At 41.7% G+C, this 22,040-nt stretch overlaps 1 protein-coding gene across 1 annotated transcript in view; it reads left to right on the top strand.

Annotated features, from left to right (window-relative positions):
- The window catches only part of Akap10 (A-kinase anchoring protein 10), a gene marked incomplete in the record, with an annotated part of 74,549 nt that extends 60,572 nt beyond the window's left edge, over window positions 1-13,977 (top strand). The window contains 3 exon segments of the mRNA XM_017795787.2: window positions 6,553-6,605; window positions 7,692-7,787; window positions 13,364-13,977. Coding sequence (XP_017651276.1) covers window positions 6,553-6,605; window positions 7,692-7,787; window positions 13,364-13,369 — 155 coding nt within the window.
- Between the last annotated feature and the right edge of the window lie 8,063 nt (window positions 13,978-22,040).

The raw sequence follows: 22,040 nt of genomic DNA on the forward strand, positions 1-22,040 counted from the left end.
GCAGTATGGTGAATGGACCATATGCAAACTTCACTGCTTCATTCATCCTGTTCTTCCCCCCCATGGCCTCCTATTGCACTTGAAATAAGATCCATTATGACCTATGAATGTCCTTTTCCAGCCTCTATAGCCTTACCTTGAACCACTCTTAGTTTCACAAACTAATCTCTAATTGGGCTATCCTTTACAGTTCTGAAGTTTCTGCCTTTGTAGATCCTCTACAGTTGCTGCCCTGTTGTGGCCAGCATGTAAGACTGGCTCCTCCTCCTCAATCTCAGTATTGTCTCTACAGATAGGCTTTCACATCCCACAGGAGCTAAAATTCATCTGTGCCACCAGCGTTCCATTTCTTTATTCTCTCTCTCTCTCGTATTTTTGTTTGTTTGTGACAAGGTCTCACCATTCAGCCCCTGCTAGCTTGGAATATGCTATGTAGACCAGGCTGGCCTTGAACTCACAGAGATCTGCCTCTGCCTCCTGAGTGCTGTGATTAAAGGTGTGTGCTACCACACCCAGCAGTCATTCTCTTTTATGACTACAATATTAGCACTTTGTGTTCAAGGATTTTGTCTATTTTTTAAAATTTTACTTATTTATTTTTATTTTATGGGTATGTGTGTATTGCCTGCTTGTAGGTAAGTGCACCTGTGTCCTGTAGTGCCCGCAGAGACCAGAAGAGGCTGTTGGATCCCCTGGGACTGGCGTTACGGACAGTTGTTAGCTGCCATGTGGGTGCTGGGATTCAAACCTGGGTCTTCAAGAACAACTAGTGTTCTTAACTGCTGAGCCATCTCTCCAGCCCCGATTTTGTCTATTTTTATTTGGCGCTATATTCTCTGTTTCTAAAATTTTGCCTAGCAGATGATAACCATTAAATATTTGTTGACTGAATCAGTATTTTTAAAGATTTCATTGGAGATTATTGAAGTGGTAAAATTATGGGCTATATTTATGTCAGCAAAGGTTTTTTTGTTTTGTGTTTTGTTTTTGTTTTTGTTTTTGTTTTTTAACATTCTTGAGACAGGGTCTTCCTGTAGCCCCTGCTGGCCTGGCTTTTGCTATGTAGACCAGTATAGCCTCAATCTCATAGAGATCCACTGCTTCTCAGCCTCCCAAGGCTAAAGGTATGCCTTTTGAACAGACAACTTATGTTTTCTTATCCATCTAACTTTGAGAATAATACTCAAGAGGCCTTTCCTCCCTGCTTGATCCTAAATAGTGGCTTTTTTTTTTTTTTTTTTTTTTGGTATTTTTAAGCTTGTGCAATTCTTACATGATATGTCTGTGTACACACTTTTCTGTTCACAAATGAAACTGAGGGCTAAGGAGACTGTGGTTGGCTGGTTAGGGTTCATTTAGCAAATGATTAATAGTTTCTTATCTTACCTCTGATAAAATATTCTAACAGGGGGCTGTTAAGAGCACTAGCTGCTCTTGCGGGGGACCCAGGTCTGATTCCCACATTACAGCTAACAACCATCCATAACTCCAGTTCCAGGGAATCCGACATTCTCTTCTGACCTCTCAGGGCACTGCATGACACTGATATACTCATATACAAGTAGAGAATACACTCATACACATAAAATAAAAATTAAAATGTTTAAAAAAAATAACAAAATCAACTGAAGGGAGAAAGGATTTATTTTGCCTCAGTTCAAGGGCACAGTCCAAGGAAGCAGAGGATGAGAAATGGGTGCTGCTGCTCAGTTTCCTTTCTCCATTTATACAGTCCAGATCCAGCTAGGGAATGGTGACACAGCAGTTGGGTCTTCCAGGTGATCTGTCAGGTTGACAGTTGACACTAATAGTCATCACAAATAATAACTCCAGGGTCTGCCTCAGAATGCCCTTTGACAGGGGTTATTGTAATCCAATTCCTTTTCCTCTGCTTTCCTTGCTGAGTACAGTTGGACAGAGTTTTTGTCATTTACTGGCCTATAGTTCTGATTTGAACTCTGAACCCTGGTTTCACAGGGAAAGGTTGAGTTTAAGAAAGCTCCTCAGGGGGCTAGAGAGATGGCTTAGCGGTTAAGAGCACTTGATGCTCTTGCAGAGGACCTGTGTTAGATTCCCAGCACCCACATGATAGCATACATCTATAATCCAGTTCAGGGATTCTGTGCCCTCCTTAGACTCCGAAGGGCTCCAGACATGGACATGGTGCACATACATACATGTAGGTACTCACACTAACACAAAATACATTTTTTAGAAAAGAAGAGCCGTGCGTGGTGGCACATGCCTTTAATCCCAGCACTCAGGAGGCAGAGGCAGGCGGATCTCTGTGAGTTCAAGGACAGCTGGGGCTACAGGGAGACCCTGTCTCAAAAAGACCAAAAAATGAAGAAGAACGAAAGCTCCTGAGGCTGATGAGATGGCTCAGTTGAGTAAAGGCACTTGCTACGAAAGCCTGTCTACCTGCATCCAGTCTGGAACCCCTGCAAACTCCACAAAGTGATCTTCTGACCTCCACATTTGTACCATAGCATGGGCATGCCCACATAGACAGAATCATAAATAATAATAAATTTAATTAAAAAAATAAGTAGACGTCTGAGTATCTTAGAGGCTTCTGGAAGTAGTAGAACTTTGATTTAGAGCAAGCAAGGCAACTTGAGAAGTAATATTTATGTTTTTATTTTATTTTATTTTTTGGCCTTTTTGAGACAGGGTCTCCCTGTAGCCACAGCTGGCCTGGATTCGCTGTGGAGACCAGGCTGGCCTCACAGAGATCTGCCTGCCTCTGCCTCCTGAGTGCTGGGATAAAGGCGTGTGCCACCATGCCCGGCTGAGAAGTAATATTTAAAAACTAACAAGAAGGAATTGTAAAAAGATGTGAGCATGTGACCCTGCAGTGGCAGCCCTCCTAGGGCCTGTCTTTCAGAGAGCCCTTATATGCCTCATTAAGGAAATTAAACTCTCACCTTGTGGATATCTGGTTTCTAAGCTGACTGCTGGCCAAAAGCAATTACCTAGCAGTAGAATTAGAAACAATTAGAGTTGGAGAGAGACTGGTATCAGGGAGGCCATTAGGCAGTAGATTTGATTTGTTGTGTTTTGATTTTGGTTTTTTGAGACAAGGTCTCCAGGTAGCCCTGGCTGCTGGCCTGGATCTACAGAGAGCCACCTGCCTCTGTGTCCAGAGTACTGGGTTTATAGGCCCAGCAGGCAGTAAGATCAGTAAATGAGAAAGGGCTTTGATGTGAGATGTAGTGGTAGTAGGAATTAGAAGGATCAGGATCAGGACTGAAGATGACTTCCAAGGTTGAAAGTCAAGAGATTACACTCTAAGGTGAAATTTGGTAACAAATTTCGTACACAACTGAGGGAGGGAGATTGGGGGAGCGTTTGTTTCCTTTTCTTTCTTTTTTTTTTTTTTAATAATTTATTGAGAATTTCATGCATGCTTATAAGGTGTTTTGATCAAATCCATTCCCACTCCCTCCTCTCCAACTCCTCCCATATCTCCCCATCACTTTCTTCTGTTAACTTCATGTACTCTTTCTTCTTCTTTGATTTATTTATTTTTTTAATGGGGCTTTTGGCTACTCTTAACATTCCTCCCTCTGAAGAGGTAACCCTAAAATCTTTGAAGGATTAGATAAAAGCCCCCAAGTATTTTTGACATTTTTTGTCTTTGGAACAGAGTATGTTGCTAAGAGGCCTAAGGGCATTGTGAGTTTTAGCCAAGAAACTGGCTACTTTTCTTTGGGGTCTTTTTACCCTTACTGCTTGGCCAGTTCCTACCTCCTATTCTTATCACGCCATCCTCTGAAGAGGCTACCCAAATTGCCAATAGGGAATCGGGATACAGACTGCTCTGGCTTCCATGCTAAACAGGGATGCAGGGTGAGGCAATTGGAGTACTCCTTCAGTGGGTCTATCTAAAAGACTCCCAAATTGCATAACTCTTATCTCTAGGGGGAAAAGAATGTCCTTGGATTGTGAATAGGAGATGTGAAGGAGAAGTAAAGACAAGAGTAAATAGCATTACAAGTTCTAGACAGGGAACTAGAAAAAAGTCAGAACAGGGCAATTTTCAAATGTTCATATGAGAGTCCATTGGAATTTCTTGACAAGGGCTTCCGAAAGCATCCCTCTATCCAGTTCTTCCTCATTTTTCTTTTGTCTTCCAAGGCTGGACTAGTTGGCTGGGAAGAATGGCTGGATACTCAGGTGAGGGTCCAGTGACCCTGCTTGGCACTCCTTTAATGAATGAGCACAACCATCAACAAGCCCAATTGTGATTACATCTAGATAGGGGGAGAAAACAAATTTATCCATCATTTTAGAACATTAGCTGGTTGTCTCCCTTAGCTGTCGGTGGGCACTACAGTATTGGAGACCAAGACTTAAGGTCTTACATCTAAGCAGCACTTTCTGGGTTGGGGATTTTTTGTTTTTTGTTTTTTGCATTATTACAATGCTAAGGATGAATCCACAGTCTTAGGCATGCTAGGCAAGCACTCTACCACTGAACTACCCAGCCCTAGATTGTTTTTTAATGTAGCTTTTTAGAATGAAAAATATATTAAGACAGAGAGGGGGGGAGGATGGTGGGGGCTGAAGAGAGGGCTCATTGATTACAAGCACTGACTGCTCTTTCCAAGGTCCTGGGTTTAGTTTCTGGCACTCATTTAATGGCTAACAGCTATCTGTAACTCCAGTTCCAGGGAATCCTACACTGTCTTCTGGCTTCAGTGGGAACTGCATACACGTGGAGATACATGCAGGCAAAACAGTCATATACATAAAATCAAACAATTTTTTTAAAATTAAAAATAAAAGTAAATGGGAGGCATGTAAATGGTTTAGAACATGTTAAATCTGAGATGCCTTTAGACAATTTGGAAGTCTAGATTTGACAACCAAAGAGGAGGTTCTAAATTGCTATATTGGAAGTTAAAGCCACAGAAGGGGATGAGATACCTCAAAAAGAAAGTGTTGGTGAGGAAAGAAGACTGGCAGTGTTATCCTGAAGACCTCCATGTTAAAGGAGGAGCCAGGTACATGGTACTAGAGGAAAAGGAAGTGCCAACTAGTAGGAGAGTGCTAACTATGTGAGTCTTCAGGTGGTCCTGATGGGAGAGTAGTATAATGGATAGGTAATTCAACAGTCATGTGAGATTTTAGGTAGCACATTTAATACTATGACCCTGTTGCCTCTGCTTGACAACAAACTATGACCAATATTTCAAACCTTAAATTTCTTTCTTTTTTTGTTGTCTTTTTGAGACAGGGTCTCCCTGTAGCCCTAGCTGTCCTGGAACTCACAACATAGACCAGGCTGGCCTTGAACTCACAAAGATCTGCCTGACTCTGCCTCCCAAGTGCTGGGATTAAAGGCATGCGCCATGACCCCCAGCTTCAAACCTTAGAGCTCAGTTCCTAGCACCCACATCAGGGGCTCACAACTGCCTGTAACTCCAGGTTTTGTTTTATTTTGTTTTTGGGTTTGTTGTTATAGTTTTGAGACAAAGTCTCACTATGTAACCCTGGCCTGGAACTTGCTGTGTAGATCAGGCTCGCCTCAGTCTCACAGAGATCCACCTGCCTCTTCCCGAGCGCTAGAATTAAAGGTGTGCATCACCACACGTGGCCCATAGTTCACTTTGTTAAAGGTAAAGTTTGTAACTGAGCTTATTTAAGTTATTAAATAAGTCATATATTTCATTCATAGGAATAGAGGTTAGGCTATTTTTTTGGAATCTGTTTTAGTTTGCTTTTCTGTTGCCATGATAAAATACTCTGACCAAAAGCAACTTGGGAGGAAAGGGTTTATTTCAGCTTACAGGTTAGTCTATCATCAAGGGAAGGCATGGCAGGAACTTAAGGCGGGAAGTCCCAGCAGAAACCACAGAGGACTGCTGCTTACTGGTTTGCTTTCAGCCCAGCTGGGGCTACAGGGAGACCCTGTCTGAAAACACAAACATACACACCACACACACACACACACACACACACATACACACACACACACACACACACACACACACACGCGCCAAAACAACACACCACCTGGGGCTACAGGGAGACCCCGTCTGAAAAAAGACAACACACACATCCTACTACAGGGAGACCCTGTCTGAAGAAAGACACACACATACCTGCCAAAAAAAAAAAAAAAGTGCTCTGTTATGGAAACAATATAACCAGTTTGTTTGTTTTTAAAGATTTTATTTTTATTTTATGTGTATGTTTGTATTGTCTGCATGTAGGTTAAGTGCACCCATGTCATGCAATGCCCGAGGAGGACAGAAGAGGCTATTGGATCCCCTGGAACTGGAGTTATGGACAGTTGTTAGCTGCCATGTGGGTGCTGGGAATTGAACCTGGATCTTCTGCAAGAACAGCCAATGTTCTTAACCCCTGAGCCATCTCTCCAGCCCCTATAACCAGTTTTTATTAGTGATAACAGTCCTTATTGGTACGAATGGGACCACACTAGAAAAGACTACTCATGCCTAACTGTGATATCTTTTAAGTAAGAATATTTGTAATGTAGAATTGTGCCTGAAATTCATATTCAATTTTGTTTTTACTTACTAGGATTCATGTTCTCACAAGCCATGAAGAAGTGGGTACAAGGAAATACTGATGAGGTAAATTTTTAGTATAAAAATAGAAGTACCACCTTTGTCTATACATCATAAGGTTCCAAGTTTTCCTTGCCTTTTTTTTTTTTTTGGTCTTTTTGAAACAGGGTCTCCCTGTAGCCCCACCTGGCCTAAACTCACTATGTAGAGCAGGCTGGCCTTGAACTCACAGAGATCCACGTGCCTCTGCCTCCTGAGTGCTGGGATTAAAGGCATGTACCACCATGCCCAGCATAGAGTACTTATAATAACTTATGAACATGATTTGAAATACTTCTGAAGAGTTGTTGTAGAGTTCTAGATTTTTCTTATACTCTTCTCACCAGATAGAAGAGGTTGTCACTTAATATTAAATATGCAGAAAACATTAAAAACAAAACCCTAGCTGGTCATGGTGGCGCACACCTTTAATCCCCCAAAAAACAAACGAAAAAAAAAAAAAAAAACACCCTACCAAAATGATGATTCTGGATAAGAATCTACCAAGATATCAAGAAACATTGATTCACTTGTATTTTCTGCCTCCCAAGTGCTGGGACTACAGGTGTGCACCACCAATACCTGGCTTCTTTAGTCTCCTTGTTTAAGCAGATGACATATCCAGTGCTCCCTTATCCAGCCTGTGACAAGGAAGGCCCTTCTTAGCATCTAAGAATTGCCTCTGGTAACAGTGAAAGTATCTTCACTGAAATGTGTCTATGCTCAAGTTTCTACCCATCAGCAGATCATCAGTGCAGAGACAGGAGCCGAGGTGTTTTCTTCTCCACTGTTACTTTCACTTTTAGAATTGAAAGCCTGCCTTTCAAATAGTTAAGTGCATTGAAGGATGAAAATGGGAAAAGAAAAGTACTCTATTTTGATCATCAATCATGAAAGTATTTATGATGTTGGCTACTTAGTAGTTGACTCTGCAAGACAGTGAACAACATGTTATTACACCATAGCCAGAGGTGACCAGATTCTTTAATACACGGGAAGGTTCTTTTTATCCAAATGATATACATGTAATAGTTGTATTTAGAGCACTGATTATATGTATCTTGATCCTCCTAATTAATAACTGTGATTAGCAGTTTGAATTACTTCTTTTAGGCCCAAGAAGAGCTTGCTTGGAAGATAGCTAAAATGATAGTCAGTGACGTTATGCAGCAGGCACACTGTGATCAACCATTAGAAAAATCTACAAAGGTAAGGATGACTTCTGACCTAGCTTTTTGTTGTTTGAGACAAGGTCTCATGTAGCCCAGGCTGGCCTTAAACTCTCCTTGTGACTGATGATGACCATCTTTCAGCTGCTAGAATTACACAGGCTAGTGCCATTATATGTCTTTATGATGCTGGAGAGCAAACCCTGGACTTTGTATATCCTAATCAAGCACTTTACCACTGAGCTACCTCCTCAAGTACTGACCTAACTTTTGTAAAATAAAATAAATAAATGTATGTAAGTATGTACATAATGCAATATATTTCAGATATTTAATAACAAAGGAAAAGGGCCAGAGAGATGGTTCAGTGGTTAAGAGCATAGTAACACAAAGTATACAAAGCACTGAGGTGTTTATGTCTTAATTACTGGAACTAAGTTAGCCCTAGAGTAAAGTACCTCAACAAATTTTTTTTTTAATATTTATTTTAATCTATGTGTACGAGTATATTGCCTGTACGTAAGTGCACCCATGTCATGCAGTGCTCTCAGAGGTCAGAAGAGGGTGTTGGAGCCCCTGGAACTAGAATTACAAATGGTTGGTAGCCGCCACATGGGTGCTGGGAACCAAACCTAGGTCCTCAGCAAGGAGCAGCCAGTGCTCTTAACTGCTGAGCCATCTTTCCAGTCCAGATTTATTTTATTTTTAAGTGTGTATGTCTGTGTGTGTCCTGTGAGTGTAGGTGCCTAAGGTGTCCATAAGAGGTTGTTGGATCTCCTGGAGCTGGAATTACAGGTGATTATGACCTGCTTGGAGTGGGTGCTGGGAACCCAACTAGGGTCCTTGTCAAGAGTAGTATGAGCTCTCAACCACTAAGCCATCTTTTCAGTCCCTGTGTTTCCTATTTTAAGTAATTAGAAAAGGATTAAATTGGACTGACAAGATGGTTCAGTGGGTAAAAGCACTTGCTGCATATTTAGTCCTTAGAACTCATGGTGACAGGAGAGAATCAGCTCCTGAAGGTTGTTCTCTGACCCCACATGAACCATGTGGGGACTGGGGATGTAGCTCAGTTTGTAGAGAGCTTGCCTGGCATGCACGAGGCCCTGGGTTTGATCAGTACCACGTAAACTTGGTGTGATGACTTACATCTGTAATCCCAGTCTGTAATCTCAGTACCTGAAAGGTAAGGCAGGAGAATTATATAGTTCAAGGCCATTCTCTGCTGCTTAGAGAGTTTGAAGCCATCTTGGATACATCAAACAAACAAAATCAATATAATTCAGCCTATTACCATACTGAAAAAGAAAAACTGACCCTAGAAAGATGCAAAAAAAGAATTTAATAAGATTTAACAGCTGCTGATAACAAAAACCTCTCAGGAAGCTAGAAATAGAAAGTCCATGACTGGAGAGATGACTCAGCAGTTAAGGCACTGACTGGTCTTACAGAGAACCCAGGTTCAGTTCCCAGCACCCACATGGCAGCTAACAGCAGTCTGGAACTCCAGTTCCAGGGGATCTGAATGCCTTCTTTTGGCCTCCACTTGCATTGCATACACATACAGGAAAAACACTCGTATACATAATCATAAAAATTATTTTTTGCAATAGGGTCTCCCTGTAGCCCCAGCTGGTTTGTAACTCACTACATAGACCAAGCTGGCCTCAGTGCCACAGAGATTCGTCTGCCAGAATGCTGGGTTTAAAGGCATGTGCTACCACACCTGGTATAAAATAGCCCCAATAGTTGGGGCTGGTGAGGTGGCTCTGGGGCATGTGTGTGTGTGTGTCTGTCTGTCTGTGTCTGTGTATATGTGGATACCTTGGCCCTTACAGCATATGCAAAATTAACTAAAAATGAATCATAGACCTAAAGAACCCAAACTATAAGGCAGGGACTCTTATATTCCCAGGCTGGACTCAGAATCACTGAGGATTGCTTTGAACTCCTGATCCTCTTGCCTCTACCTTCTAAATCTAAGGATTGCAGGTATGCACCACCATGCCCAGTTTTTGAGGTCTGATTGAAGCCAGAGTCTTGTGCATGCTAGTGAAGAAGCACTGTACCAACTGTACCCTAGTCCCCCAATATGTGTGAGTGTGTGTGTGTGTGTGTGTGTGTGTGTGTGTGTGTGTGTGTGTGGTGTATGTGTGCATGTATGCAAGTGCATGTGCCCATACCTGCACATCTAGAGGCCAAATCAGGACCTTAGATGCCTTCTTCTATCACTTTCCACCTTATTTTTGGAGACAGAGTCTCTCACTGAGCCTGAAGCTTTCCATTTCAGCTAGGTCAGTGAGCCCCCAGGAGCCATCTCTCTGACCCTTGATGCAGGAGTTACCATTACACCCAACTGTGCTCAGCTTTTACTAGGGATTTAAACTCAGATCCTCTTGCTTTCAGGATAGCTAGCTGATCCTTGAATTTCGGGGATTCTCTTGTCTTCACCTCCCATCATGCCATAGGCATGGTAGGCTTACAGATGTACACTGCTGCATCCAGCTTTACATTAGTTCTGGGGATCTGAATTCCCATCATAACACTAGTACAGCAAGCACTTTAACCACTGAGTTGTCTTTGCAGCCCTTCACCTTATTTTTTGAGGGAGAGTCTCACTGAACTTGGAGCTCACTGATTGTCTAGACTGTCTGGCCAGCAAGTCTCTGGATCCTCCTGTCTCTACAGTGCCTGGCTTTTTATGTGGATGCTGGGAATCCAAACTCAGGTCTTCATGTTTACACAGTAACCACTTTACTTACTGAACCATTTCGCCAGCCCAAAGTTGGTTGAGTTTTTTGAGACAAAGCTCAGGCTGACCTCAAACTTAGAGCAGTTTTCCCTTATAAGTGTTAAAAATTCTTTGTGAAAGTTTTCAACAATTCCTGTCATTTATGTTAAGCAAAAAGGAATCTTGAAAAAAATACATCAATAAGGATCCTTTATTTAATCAACAAGCCCAAAGCCTCAACCTCTTGTGAGAATCTCAGTGAGACTGAGGCCAGCCTGTTCTACGTAGTAAGTTACAGACCAGCTGGGGCTACAGGGAAACCTACCTCAAAAAAAGTTTTTTTTAATTCTTAAGTGCATGAATGTTTTGCCTGTGTGTATGTAAGTGTGTAAGTACACCATGTGTGTGTAATGAAAGTGGAAGCCAAAAAAAACTGTATCCCAGTTCTAGGGAAGTATGTTCCATGACATCATCCGTAGTTTTGATACTTTGGATTTGGTGCAAGTCCAGCATCACTCTTGCCCTGCCAATTGTCAGCCAACCTTTTTCTCTGCGAACTGTCATCACCACAGCTTGTTTTAATTATGAACTTTTCACTGAGCTGATTCATACCAAAGTCCTATTACTTTTGCAGACTCTTTTCTCTAAGGGTGATAATTTTTGTCTGTATTTATCTCCTGGCTCAGTCAAACCTAAAATAGTAGAGAGCAAGCTAAAGGTGTATAAAGAAGTGCAAGATAGTTATTTTTGTGATTCTGCAGCACCATGTTGATGATCAGGTGTTTGAAAATAAGAAAAAACTTTTAGAAACCATTTTGAAACCCAGATAGTAAAAATTTAGAAATCAGACTCCTCATTTAAATTGAGTGTTCATATTTTATTACCATGTACTTTTTATTTTTTAGGAGAACTAATAATATTTTGATATGTATACATTTTTTGAGCTTGCTAGACTTTGCCTTTGGTATGTCAGGGTGTCTGTCCTTTTGTCCTTCAGGGATCATCAATGCATTGGTATTGAGGAAAAACAATACAAAACCAGCATGTATTTGTTTAGTAGTGCTGTGGATAGAACCAGAACCTCCTGAATGCTGCACTGCTGAGCCTGTCCTCCCAGCCTTTGAATCCATTTTTAGGTACTATGTACCTTTTGCAAGGGACTTGATTTCTTTAGCAATAGATCAGAGATACTGAATGATAAAACCTTGGATCCCCTTCAGTTCTTACTCTGATCATGAATGTTAGCAGTCCTGAGCTCACAGATCACTCAGTTTTTGTTATTTGTTTGTTTTTGTCGTTTTGAGACAGGGTCTCCCTGTAGTTCCAGCTGGCCTGGAACTTGCTTTGTTGACCAGGTTGGCCTTGAACTCACAGAGATACGCCTTGCCTCTCCCTCTCTGCCTCTCTGCCTCTCTGCCCCTCTGCCTCTGCCTGTGCCTCCCGAGTGCTGGGATTAAAGACTTGCACCATCACACCGAGCAGTGATCTGTTTAAATACTTCTTTTTTTTGAGCCCCTGTCTACATTTTCCCATAGAGTATACCCGGGCATTCAAGCGTAAACTGCCTCACATCATAACTGAATTGTTTCATGGGCTGTTCCATCTTGGAAGTAGCAGAAATCAGGTCTTCTGCAGTGTCTTTTTCTTCCCCAGTGCTGTATGTAAAGAAAAAAATGAGCCTCACAAACTTGGTCTTTCTTGGGTGTCTTAGAAGATCAAAAAAAGTTCTTTCATTCTTTATGAAGACTATGGCTGTTTGTATAATGAGACTCATGGGATTGATTAAAATATTTTAGGTTTTTATCTGCTAGAATCAGTGTTTTAGTAAATATCTGTGCATTAGTTTTTACCCTCTCTTAGGCGTATGCTAGGGTTGATTCCTATAAATAAAATCACCCTGTCAAAAAATGGGCCTATGAGTAGACTGGAGAGATGGTTCAGTTGATAAAGTGCTTAGGACCTGAGTTGATTTCCTAGTACCCACAGAAAAAAGCCAGGTACAGTGTTACTTGCTTATAATCCCAGCACTGAGGAGGAAGAGGGCAGCAGATTCCTGGGGCTCACTGCCTAGCCAGCCTGGCCTGATTGCTAAGCCAGTTAAGAGTCCCTGTCTCAAAACAAGGTAGACATGCCTGAAGAATAGCATCCAAGCTTGACCTGGCCTCCACATACATGTGCACAAATATGCATCTGCACATACATGAACACACCAAAAAAGTAAAAGGGGCTAGAGAGATGGCTCAGTGGTTAAGAGCATTAGCTGCTCTTGCAGAGGACCTGGATTTGGTTCCTAGAATCTACATGTCAGCTAACAACCATCTAAGTAACTCCAGTTCCAGGGTATCCAACACCCTCTTCTGAATATTGCATGACATGAGTGTGCTTATATACTTGTAGGCAATATACTCATGCACATAAAAAAAAATAATAATAAATTTTAAAAATTTGGGGGGAAGTCTTTTTGAGACAGGGTCTCTCTATAGCCCGAGCTGGCCTGGAACTCACTATGTAGACCAGGTTGGCCTTGAACTCAACAGAGATCGGCCCCCCTCTGCCTCCCAAGTGCTGGGATTAAAGTTATGTGCCACCATGCCTCGCCTAATAAACATTTTTTTAAAGTAAAAGAAAACAATAATATTTTTTATTCTAATAACCATTGTCAAAATAGAAAAAGTAAGTTCTTGGCCTCTCAGTTTCTATAAACTCATATGTATCAGAGAATAATATTTTGCCTCACAAGATGGTAGTCAAGCTCTATCATAAACTCTGAAACGTAGTAAGTACTAAGTACATGCTGGTTACCTTCTTCCTTAATCAGTATTGATAATATGTCACTTGTTATAGGAATGTACCTTACCTTTTTTGTTTTCTTTATTTCTTTTCAGCTATGACTCAAGACCAGAGATAAGGAAATCTCATTTTGAAAAATAAGAGAACCTTTTTTCCTTTGGTTGGATTCAACACAGCCAATGAAAATAGAGCACTGTATTTCTTTTCACTGATCACTGTTGTTTCCGAGAAAGAATGGAGACAATCTGAGACCTCTGTTATTACGTGTAGATATAAATGATGCACATGATGTTAACACAGTGAGTCACAAAGATAGAGTGGTATTGATGACATTACTAGACAATTAGTTTTCTAGTGACAGTAATCACTCATTACCCACTGGAATAGTCAGGGACCACGTGCTGTTTGAAGCAGATAAACATGAGTTGATACACATGTTGCAGCAGGACTCCACTCCTAGCAGTGTTAGAAAGCACGAGACAGAGGTGCTTTGCTTTGTCCTGAAATTCACAGGTGAGTCAGCCTCACTGGGAACATACAGCTCCAAGTTGTGATGTGAGCCAGCAGCTTATGGAGCATGTGACAGTTCCTTGTGTAGTCTTCTTTCTCAGAGGCACTAATTTAGAAAGAAGCTGACAAGTCATGGGTCAAAGCTCAGTGATCTTGTTCTTTTTGCTCCTGAGAGGTGACATCCTTAAAGGCGGTCTCTTCTGATAACAAAAGGGTGTATTTAGTTTACTTTGAACATTAAGACCTGTTTCTCTGGAATTCTATGCTCCACTTGCTTAATTCCCTCTTCAGAATACGTGTGGGAAAAAAAATAACTATCACTCCGATTTTTCCCATGTAGAACCTGGAACGAAATGGTTATTCCCAGATTATACTTTATTTTTTCTAATAAGGTGGGGAGAAAAGCACTCTCCTTTGAATGCCTCCTCAATTCTTCACTGTGAGTGGGAAACATGCAACTGCCTTTTCCCTTTCTATTTTCAGTGAGAGACTCATTCTGCCCTTCTGCTTAGTCGGCTTTGCATCTGCAGCACAGCCATTGGCAGGGCCACCCAGTTGGCAAGCACACTCCCCTGGCTACGTGGTGCCAGCGCTTCCTTGATGTACATGACTGTTTAGAGGGAAAGGTGTTATTCCTTTTGCTCAGACTTTGCAAAAGAATATATAAATATATATTATTATTAATCACCTCTGTCCTTGGGGAAAGTCTTGAATGAATAGAGAATTTATTTCATTGCAATATTGATTGTATGGAGGCACACTGTTTATCAACAGAAGAAGCAAAAAGGCTGTGTATAAGTGTTTGGTACTATGTACCACCTCTGTTATTCTAAAGCTGAAGTATTCATGTACTTAAACCATATTCTATTTAATTGTGTTTGATTTTAAATATATATATATATATGAATTATATTTAAATTGGTGTCAACTTCCTGCTTTCAGGGCATTCATGGCTCTTCTATTGAAATATACTGCTCCTTCTAATATTTCCATTTGCTTTACAAAACCCCAGAACATGATCCACTACTGGACTTGGCCTTGTGTTTGGAGTGTAGGCATAGATTTGAGGGTTTTATTAGTATATTTGCTGTGGTAACTCATTTTGTTCTTTTAACAAAGTATTTCTCTCCATTTCACATTGCTTCAAACAGAAAAGCAATATAAAGGTCTAGAATAAAATGTGGTTCTGGGTGACTCTTACTGCCTCTGCATGTTTTAGAATAAAAATTTCTGTGAGACTCTAGGCTATTTAAACTAGTGTTTTTGGTTAATATAATTTCTAGTTGTTTCTTTGTATACATTTTGTGTTTCTGAGCTAGAGATGCAAGTGTTTTTGTGAACTTGTAAGGGAAAGAAGGGGTAAGTTTGAGATTGGCTTTCTTTTTTTCTGTTCCATCAGCTATGAGATACAAATGGTGTGGCCTGAAATTATTAGTCCAGTTGAATGCTAGATTGTAAGTAGACCCTTGTACTCATTTTAAAATTTTATTCACCTAACATTGAGTATTCACCATGTTCCAGGCTCCACATTCTATGCTAACAAAATGTGATTCCTTGACAGGATTTTTGTAAGTCTGAGGAAGCGGTTGAATACTCTTCTTTCTTATCCTGCCATTGACAGCAACACAGATTGTTAAAAGTAAAAATATTAATGAGAAAGTGACACCATTAACCTAGCTTGTCTTCATCACTCCATTAAGATTTGATGAATGTAAAAAGTTAATATCACCTAAGTCCAATGAAGAGCAATAAAACAGGAAGCACCTTTTCCTGCTTGGGTTCCAGTATTCTTCAGGGCTCTTTGAGATATAAATCATTTACAGTTCTGGAGCTTTGACTTATCCTGTAGATACTTTATTGAAGAGACTTCACTCTGAACTGTAGAACATTACGTCATTCCTGGTTTGTTTTTTGTTTTGTTTTGTTTTAGTTTTTTGAGACAAGTCTTCACTGTGTAGCCTAGGCTTGCCTCAAACAAGAAGCCTCCTGCTTCAGCCTCTTAAATGCAGGGATTACTGGCATGGCCTCTATACCAGGTCTCTTTGTTTTAAATATCAACAAATAAGCATTTGATGTAGCTTCTAACCTCCATAAAGGCACTGTTGAGAAACTGCCTGACTCAGCACTCCCATTCCTATAGGAGTGGAGGCCATGTTTGTGCACAGTGACCTTCTTGTCTCACCCTCTTTACTCTTCCCAAGAATGCCATTTTGGGCCAGGGAGTAACTAATCCATATGGCCAAGATGGTCCTGTGTGTTAGGATTTTGCATGAAAAGAAATACCAGTTGCCACCTGGGAAGGTAGTCTGCATGATGACTTAGATGTGACACGTAGAAATGCAGAAGCTGGCACTGCATGAACAAGCCTGGGAGATACGCTGCCTTGGTAACCCTTAAGACTTCCCTAGTTTCTCCATCCAGTCCTACATCCTTTCTTTGGTCTCCATGCATCCTTCAGGTATGCTTAGAGTGGATTTTGATTTTTTTTTGTTCGTTTCTTTTTAAGTCAGCCTGAAGTGATTTGTCATTACATGCAACAGAAAGGTTCTTGACTAAAGTACTACTAGAGTGGTCTAAATCAGAATGACCATGCGTGTTCAGCACATTGCACAGTATTGATACATTTTGGAGCAGAAATTTTCTTTTGTAAACCTTTCTTAGTCATCTTGTGTATACTGTCAAAATGGAATCTTGACCTCCTGAAACTTAGGCACTCCCTTCTCTTTTAGTGAGGAGTTATTCAGACCTCAGAAAGGTTTCTGTCATATTTCAGAATGGCCACCATCAGAACTCATGCCTTCTAGGCTAGGGCTTCTTCAAGCTCCCCACACCTTATCTAAGGATAAGCATGATCCCCACTCTTAGCAATATACCAGGTCCAGAAATAGAAGGCATTTAAACTAGTATGTAACTAAGACATACTTCAAAATGGGAGAAGGGGTGATGATCATAAAATGTCTTAAGTGGTGACTGCTTCTATGAACTAGGCCAGATCTTTGACCTTTGGGTGGAGCCATAAAGTGTAGGAAGTAAACTACTTAGTAAAACCCTAAGGTTATGACTTGAGGGGCTCACACTAATAGTTACCCTCTGAGTCCTTTCCAGGATTTTGGGGAGGGTTGGGAGTGGCTCCAAGTAGGGGGCTGGTACTGTGGCTCTGGGCAGGTGAGGAAAACTACAGAAGGCATTTAGGGTACTGGTGTGAGCAAAGGCTCGAAGGATGTCTGTGTTGAGGGAGGGTGTGCATGGTAAACAGGAAAGTCAGTATCCTTGCCTTGGTGATTTTGAACAAACATGTATCCATCCCTGTTTTATTATTTTTAAATTGTCTGCTCTGGCACACTAGGGATGCTGTAGAACTTACCTGAATCATTAAGCTCCTTGCTTAAGAGTGGTGATACATCAACCACATGAGGAGCCTGTGGGCCTGGGCCCTTGGGTGGCCCCTAAAGCATTTGTGAACATGGGCTGGGCTAGGAGGGCACCCTGTGCCAGCTCGTTTGTGAGGTAGCAAAGAGATCTTGGAGTGGGCTAAAGAGCTGCAATTTCCCGAGGAGCAAGTGAGAGGTAAGGATTGTGAGAACTGTGGCTTTTCTTCTGGCTTTAGGTTTCTAAAACCCCCTTTTTGAATGTGCCTTCAGGCTCATTCCTAAATGATCTCACAATGACCTCTACCTGTGTTCATAGCAAGAATCCCACCTACCACACCCTTGTAAAAGAGGTGCCAGCCAGGTGATGTGTTGGCACCTGTAATCCCATAGTGAGACCCTGTCTCAAAACTAAAAAAAGGAGTTGGAGAGATGGCTTGGTGGCTAAGAGTGTGTACTACTCTAAAAGAGGATCCACATGGAGTAGCTCACAGTCATCTGTAGCTCTAGGGGGATCCAAAGCCTCTGGCCTTGGCTCGCACCTGCACTCACATGCACAGATACTCACACACAATTAAAAATAGTCTCTAGAGCCGGGCATGGTGGCGCACATCTTTAATCCCAGCACTTGAGAGGCAGGAGGCAGACACAGGCGGATCTCTGTGAGTTCAAGGACAGCCTGGTCTACATAGTGAGTTCCAGGCCAACTGGGGCTACAGGGAGACCCTGTCTCAAACAAAACAAAACAACCCCCCCCCTCATGCCAGTAGCCTCTAGCTGAAGGAAACATTTGGCTCTTTAGACAGGTATCACTCTTAAGTGGTGAGTCTCGCCTTAGGAACTCACCAAAACCCAATTGACCCTCCCAGATTTTAGTTTCCCTTGTCTTGGCAAAGAGCAGTTTTTGGTCCTAATTAAAGAACTACTAGTTGGAGGTGGCATGGTGGTGCACGCCTTTAATCCCAGCACTTGGGAGGCAGAGGCAGGTGGATTTTTGTGAGTTAGAGGCCAGCCTGGTCTACATAGTGAGTTCCAGGACAGCTAGGGCTACAAGGAGACCCTGTCTCAAAAAGACCAAAAAAAACAACAACAACAAAAAAAAACTACTAGTTGAGTAAATGTTATTTATAGTTGAATGATAGAAGAGAATAAAACTGGGGCTGGAGAGATGGCTCAGTGGTTAAGAACACTGTTCTTACAGAAGACCCGGGTTCAAATCCCAGCACCCACATGACAGCTAACAACTGTAACTCCAGTTCCAGGGGATCCGACAGCTTCTTCTGTCCTCTGCAGGCATTGCGCGATATGGGTGCACTTACCTACATGCAGGCAATACACGAATACACATAAAATAAAATAAAAAAAAAAACAAAACAAAAAACTAACTTCCAGAACCCCCTTGAAGCTTGCATTCTACTGAGCTTGAAATGAAAGTTGGAAGTTGTATCTAAAATGACTGGCCTGGAACGTAGTTCAGTGGTAGAATGTGTGCTTAACATTCTATCTGGGTTTCATCCCCAGCACCAATAAATAAATAAAATATGACTCATATGTGGCCTTTTGATCCCACCATTTAACTCCTCTACTTTCCCCAGTTCTATTGGGAATCATCACCCTTCCATGCCCTTCCAACTTCACTATTAACATGAGAACAAGTCACTGTATTATTCCATTTACTTGATGCAGGACTACAAAGCTAGTCTCTGAACAGGACAAGACTTAGAGCTCATAGGTTTTCTGCAGAGCTTTGGGATATATTAATTCTTAGAACCTAGAAACATGGAGATTAATGTAAACTTATTACATGCACATGATATGAAATCATGATCTTAGAAAAACCTTGCCAAGAATTTAGCAATTCCATGAATGATGAACTTTTGAGTTCTGCTTAATTGATAATAACCAGCATAACTGACCATTTACCATGTGCTAGGCATCATTCCTGATCCTTATGACCGTCTTTAAGGTAAGTGCTTATTTTTCTTTGATTCTTTATGTTAATAAATGAGACCAAAACTGGAAGGGTAAAGGAATCTCCAGGACTGCACAGCCAGGAATCAAACCAGGTAGTCCTCTTACCCACTACTATGCCAGATGCTAGCACTCAACCACTTTACAGCAGGTGGTGAAGGTTTGAGGAAAATGGAAGCTGGGTGTGGTGGCACACATCTGTAATCTCAGCACTCAGCAGTAGAAACAGAAAGCTCAGGAGTTCAAGGTCCTCTTCAGCTATATAGTGAGTTCCAGGGCAGCCAGGGCTACATAAGGCTGTCTTCAAGAAAAGAAAGGAAAACAACAAAAAAGATTCCATCCATTACCCCAAAGCAGTAGTTTTTTGTTTGTTTTGAAATGGTCTCATGTATATTAAGCTGGTTTCCACCTCCCAATGGGGCCACTACAGGCATGCACCACCACACTCAGTTTATGAGTGAGATTGAACTTGGGGCTTCATGCGTGCTAGGCAAGCATTCTACCAACTGAGCTGTATCCCCAGCCCATGAAATGGTAGTTCTTAAAGTTTAATATTGAGTCTGGATCCCCAGGAAGACTTCTTAACACAGGAGTTGCTGGGCCTAACTAATCACCAGAGTTTCTGTTTTAGGAAGTCTGGGTTGGGACCTGAGAACTTAGATTCTTGGCAGATTCCTAGATGCTGCTGGTGTGACTTGGGAGACTATATGGTTCTGAGAATCACTGCCTTAAAATCTTGCCTGCAACTTGGAAAACAAATATTTTCATTCTGATTTATTGGAAGCCATGTTACACAGAACTGTAATTTGAAACCTACTCGTGACTCCCTGAAGAAGGCACGTGGGTCTTTCATTAGTATCCAGATGTTTATCAATGCTGAGAACATCCAAACACCACCCTTAGTCCATTTCCTTCCAGTTTGTCTCCAAGGTCCTTGTTGCTCCCTATGAAGTCCTGGTTGTGTCCTTCCCGACCTGTTTGTCTTGTGGTCCATCTTTCTGTAGGGCTGGTACTCATTCTGCCTTTCTTTCCTCTCCCCATCTTCCTCTCCAGTTCTTCCTCTAGCACGTACACCTTTAGGGCCTATTCTGGTTGGTAGGGATACAGCAGTGCCTTCCTTGCAATCTAAAAAATTAATATTGACAATTCAGAGTAGTAAGTGCTTTGACAGAGGAAGGAACCTGTTGGGGGTAGTTCAGGTAGACTTCTCCCCTCTCTTCATGCACAGACTTCTGATCATCTCAGTCTTTTCTCTAGAAGCTGCCCGTTCTGTACATCTCTCTTCTGGATGCCATTTTGACACAATCCTGACACTTGCAGGCCATTCTCAACCCCCTTTGCTGGGCTAAGACTCAGTATCAGCATGGTTCATAAAAACACCTGCTCCTGGCTAGTGAGGATCTCTTCCTCCTCAGTTCTCTGCTACTTAGCTGACCAGCTCTAAGCCACTGGTGGAGGGTAGGGGTCCTTTCTCCCTTCTTTCTCCTTTCCCTTGCCCAAGAGTTTTTGATAAACCATTCCCAGGTTTTTTCACACCTTCATTCCCATCCCAAGAAATAGAACCTGGCTTCCACTTGCATCACCCCCATAACCAGGCAGTACCATTTCCTGAAGCTGCTCTCTTCCTCCTTTGGTGACTCCACACACATTTTAACCCACTGTAGCCTCAAGCAAGGCAAGTTTTGTATGATTCTAAATTCCTCCTACTGGAATGAGTTTTTAAAAAAGAAATGGGGTGGGGAGAACAGGGGGCCTTTAGTCATTCCAGTCAACAACATTCCCTCACTACTATAAGAGGTTTACAAACCAACCTTTCAAAGAGCTATTTCAAAAGCAGTAAGTATGTGGTTCTGTTGAAAGGGTTACAAACACCCTTGGGATAAGTTGAGGCTGAGGGAAACAGTGACAGCTTGGACCTAATTTTCCAGGGAGAGTGTCAGACATGTAATTTAAGAGTGCTGTATCTCAAACAACTTACATGCAAGCAGAGGAGGCCTGCTTTATGAGCCTGTAGCAGTAGGTGCCATGAAGACTTGATATCAAGATGCTTGTGGAGAATTTGAAGAGGATGATTATTTACAGTGTGAGAATGGGGGGAAAGCAATATTTTGTATTACTGTATTGTATATACTGTTATTTTAAAAAAGCATGTATAATTAAATAAATATTACAAATAGACATCTGACTATTTGATTGGTACTCCTGAAAGTTTAAATGCTCTAATTGATACATTTAAATTCCCAAACTGACCAAGGGACTTTTTGAGTTGTAATGTTCTTTTTCATAACTCTAGGTAAGTTAAGAAAGTAATATTAATAATGTGAGGAAAGATGTTTGAAACTGCTAGTATTTCTTTTGTCATACAAATTTCAGAGATCAGTGGATTATAAATGTCTTTGTGTAGCTTTTTTTTTTTTTTTTTTTTTTTTTTGAAACGGGGTCTCCCAGTAGCCCCAGCTGTCCTGGAACTCACTATGTAGACCAGGCTGGCCTCGAACTCACAGAGATCCGCCTGCCTCTCCCTCCCAAGTGCTGGGACTAAAGGCATGCACCACCACACCCAGCTGTGTGGCTTGCCTGCATGTATGTGAGAGTACCCGTGTCGTGCAATGCTGAGGAGGTCAGAAGAGGGCTTCGAATTCCCCTGGAACTGGAGTTGGACAGTTCGTAGCCGCCATGTAGGTGCTGGGAATCAAACCTGGGTCCTCTGTAAGAGCAGTCAGTGCTCTTCAACTGCTGAGCCATCTCTCCAGCCCCTTTGTGTAGCTTTTTTAAACACAGACTCCAGTAGAATCTAAATAAGCCACATGCAAATTATGGTGTCACAGTTATATGACCTAAGTTATTGTTCAGTGTGCACATGTGCATTGAGTTATTACACATTTTGCCAGGCTTCTTAGGGATGAGGGTGGAACCCCTCAGA

The sequence above is a fragment of the Nannospalax galili genome, unplaced genomic scaffold (genome assembly GCF_000622305.1).
Source record: "Nannospalax galili isolate Female #2095 unplaced genomic scaffold, S.galili_v1.0 scaffold530, whole genome shotgun sequence".
Lineage (NCBI taxonomy): Eukaryota > Metazoa > Chordata > Mammalia > Rodentia > Spalacidae > Nannospalax > Nannospalax galili.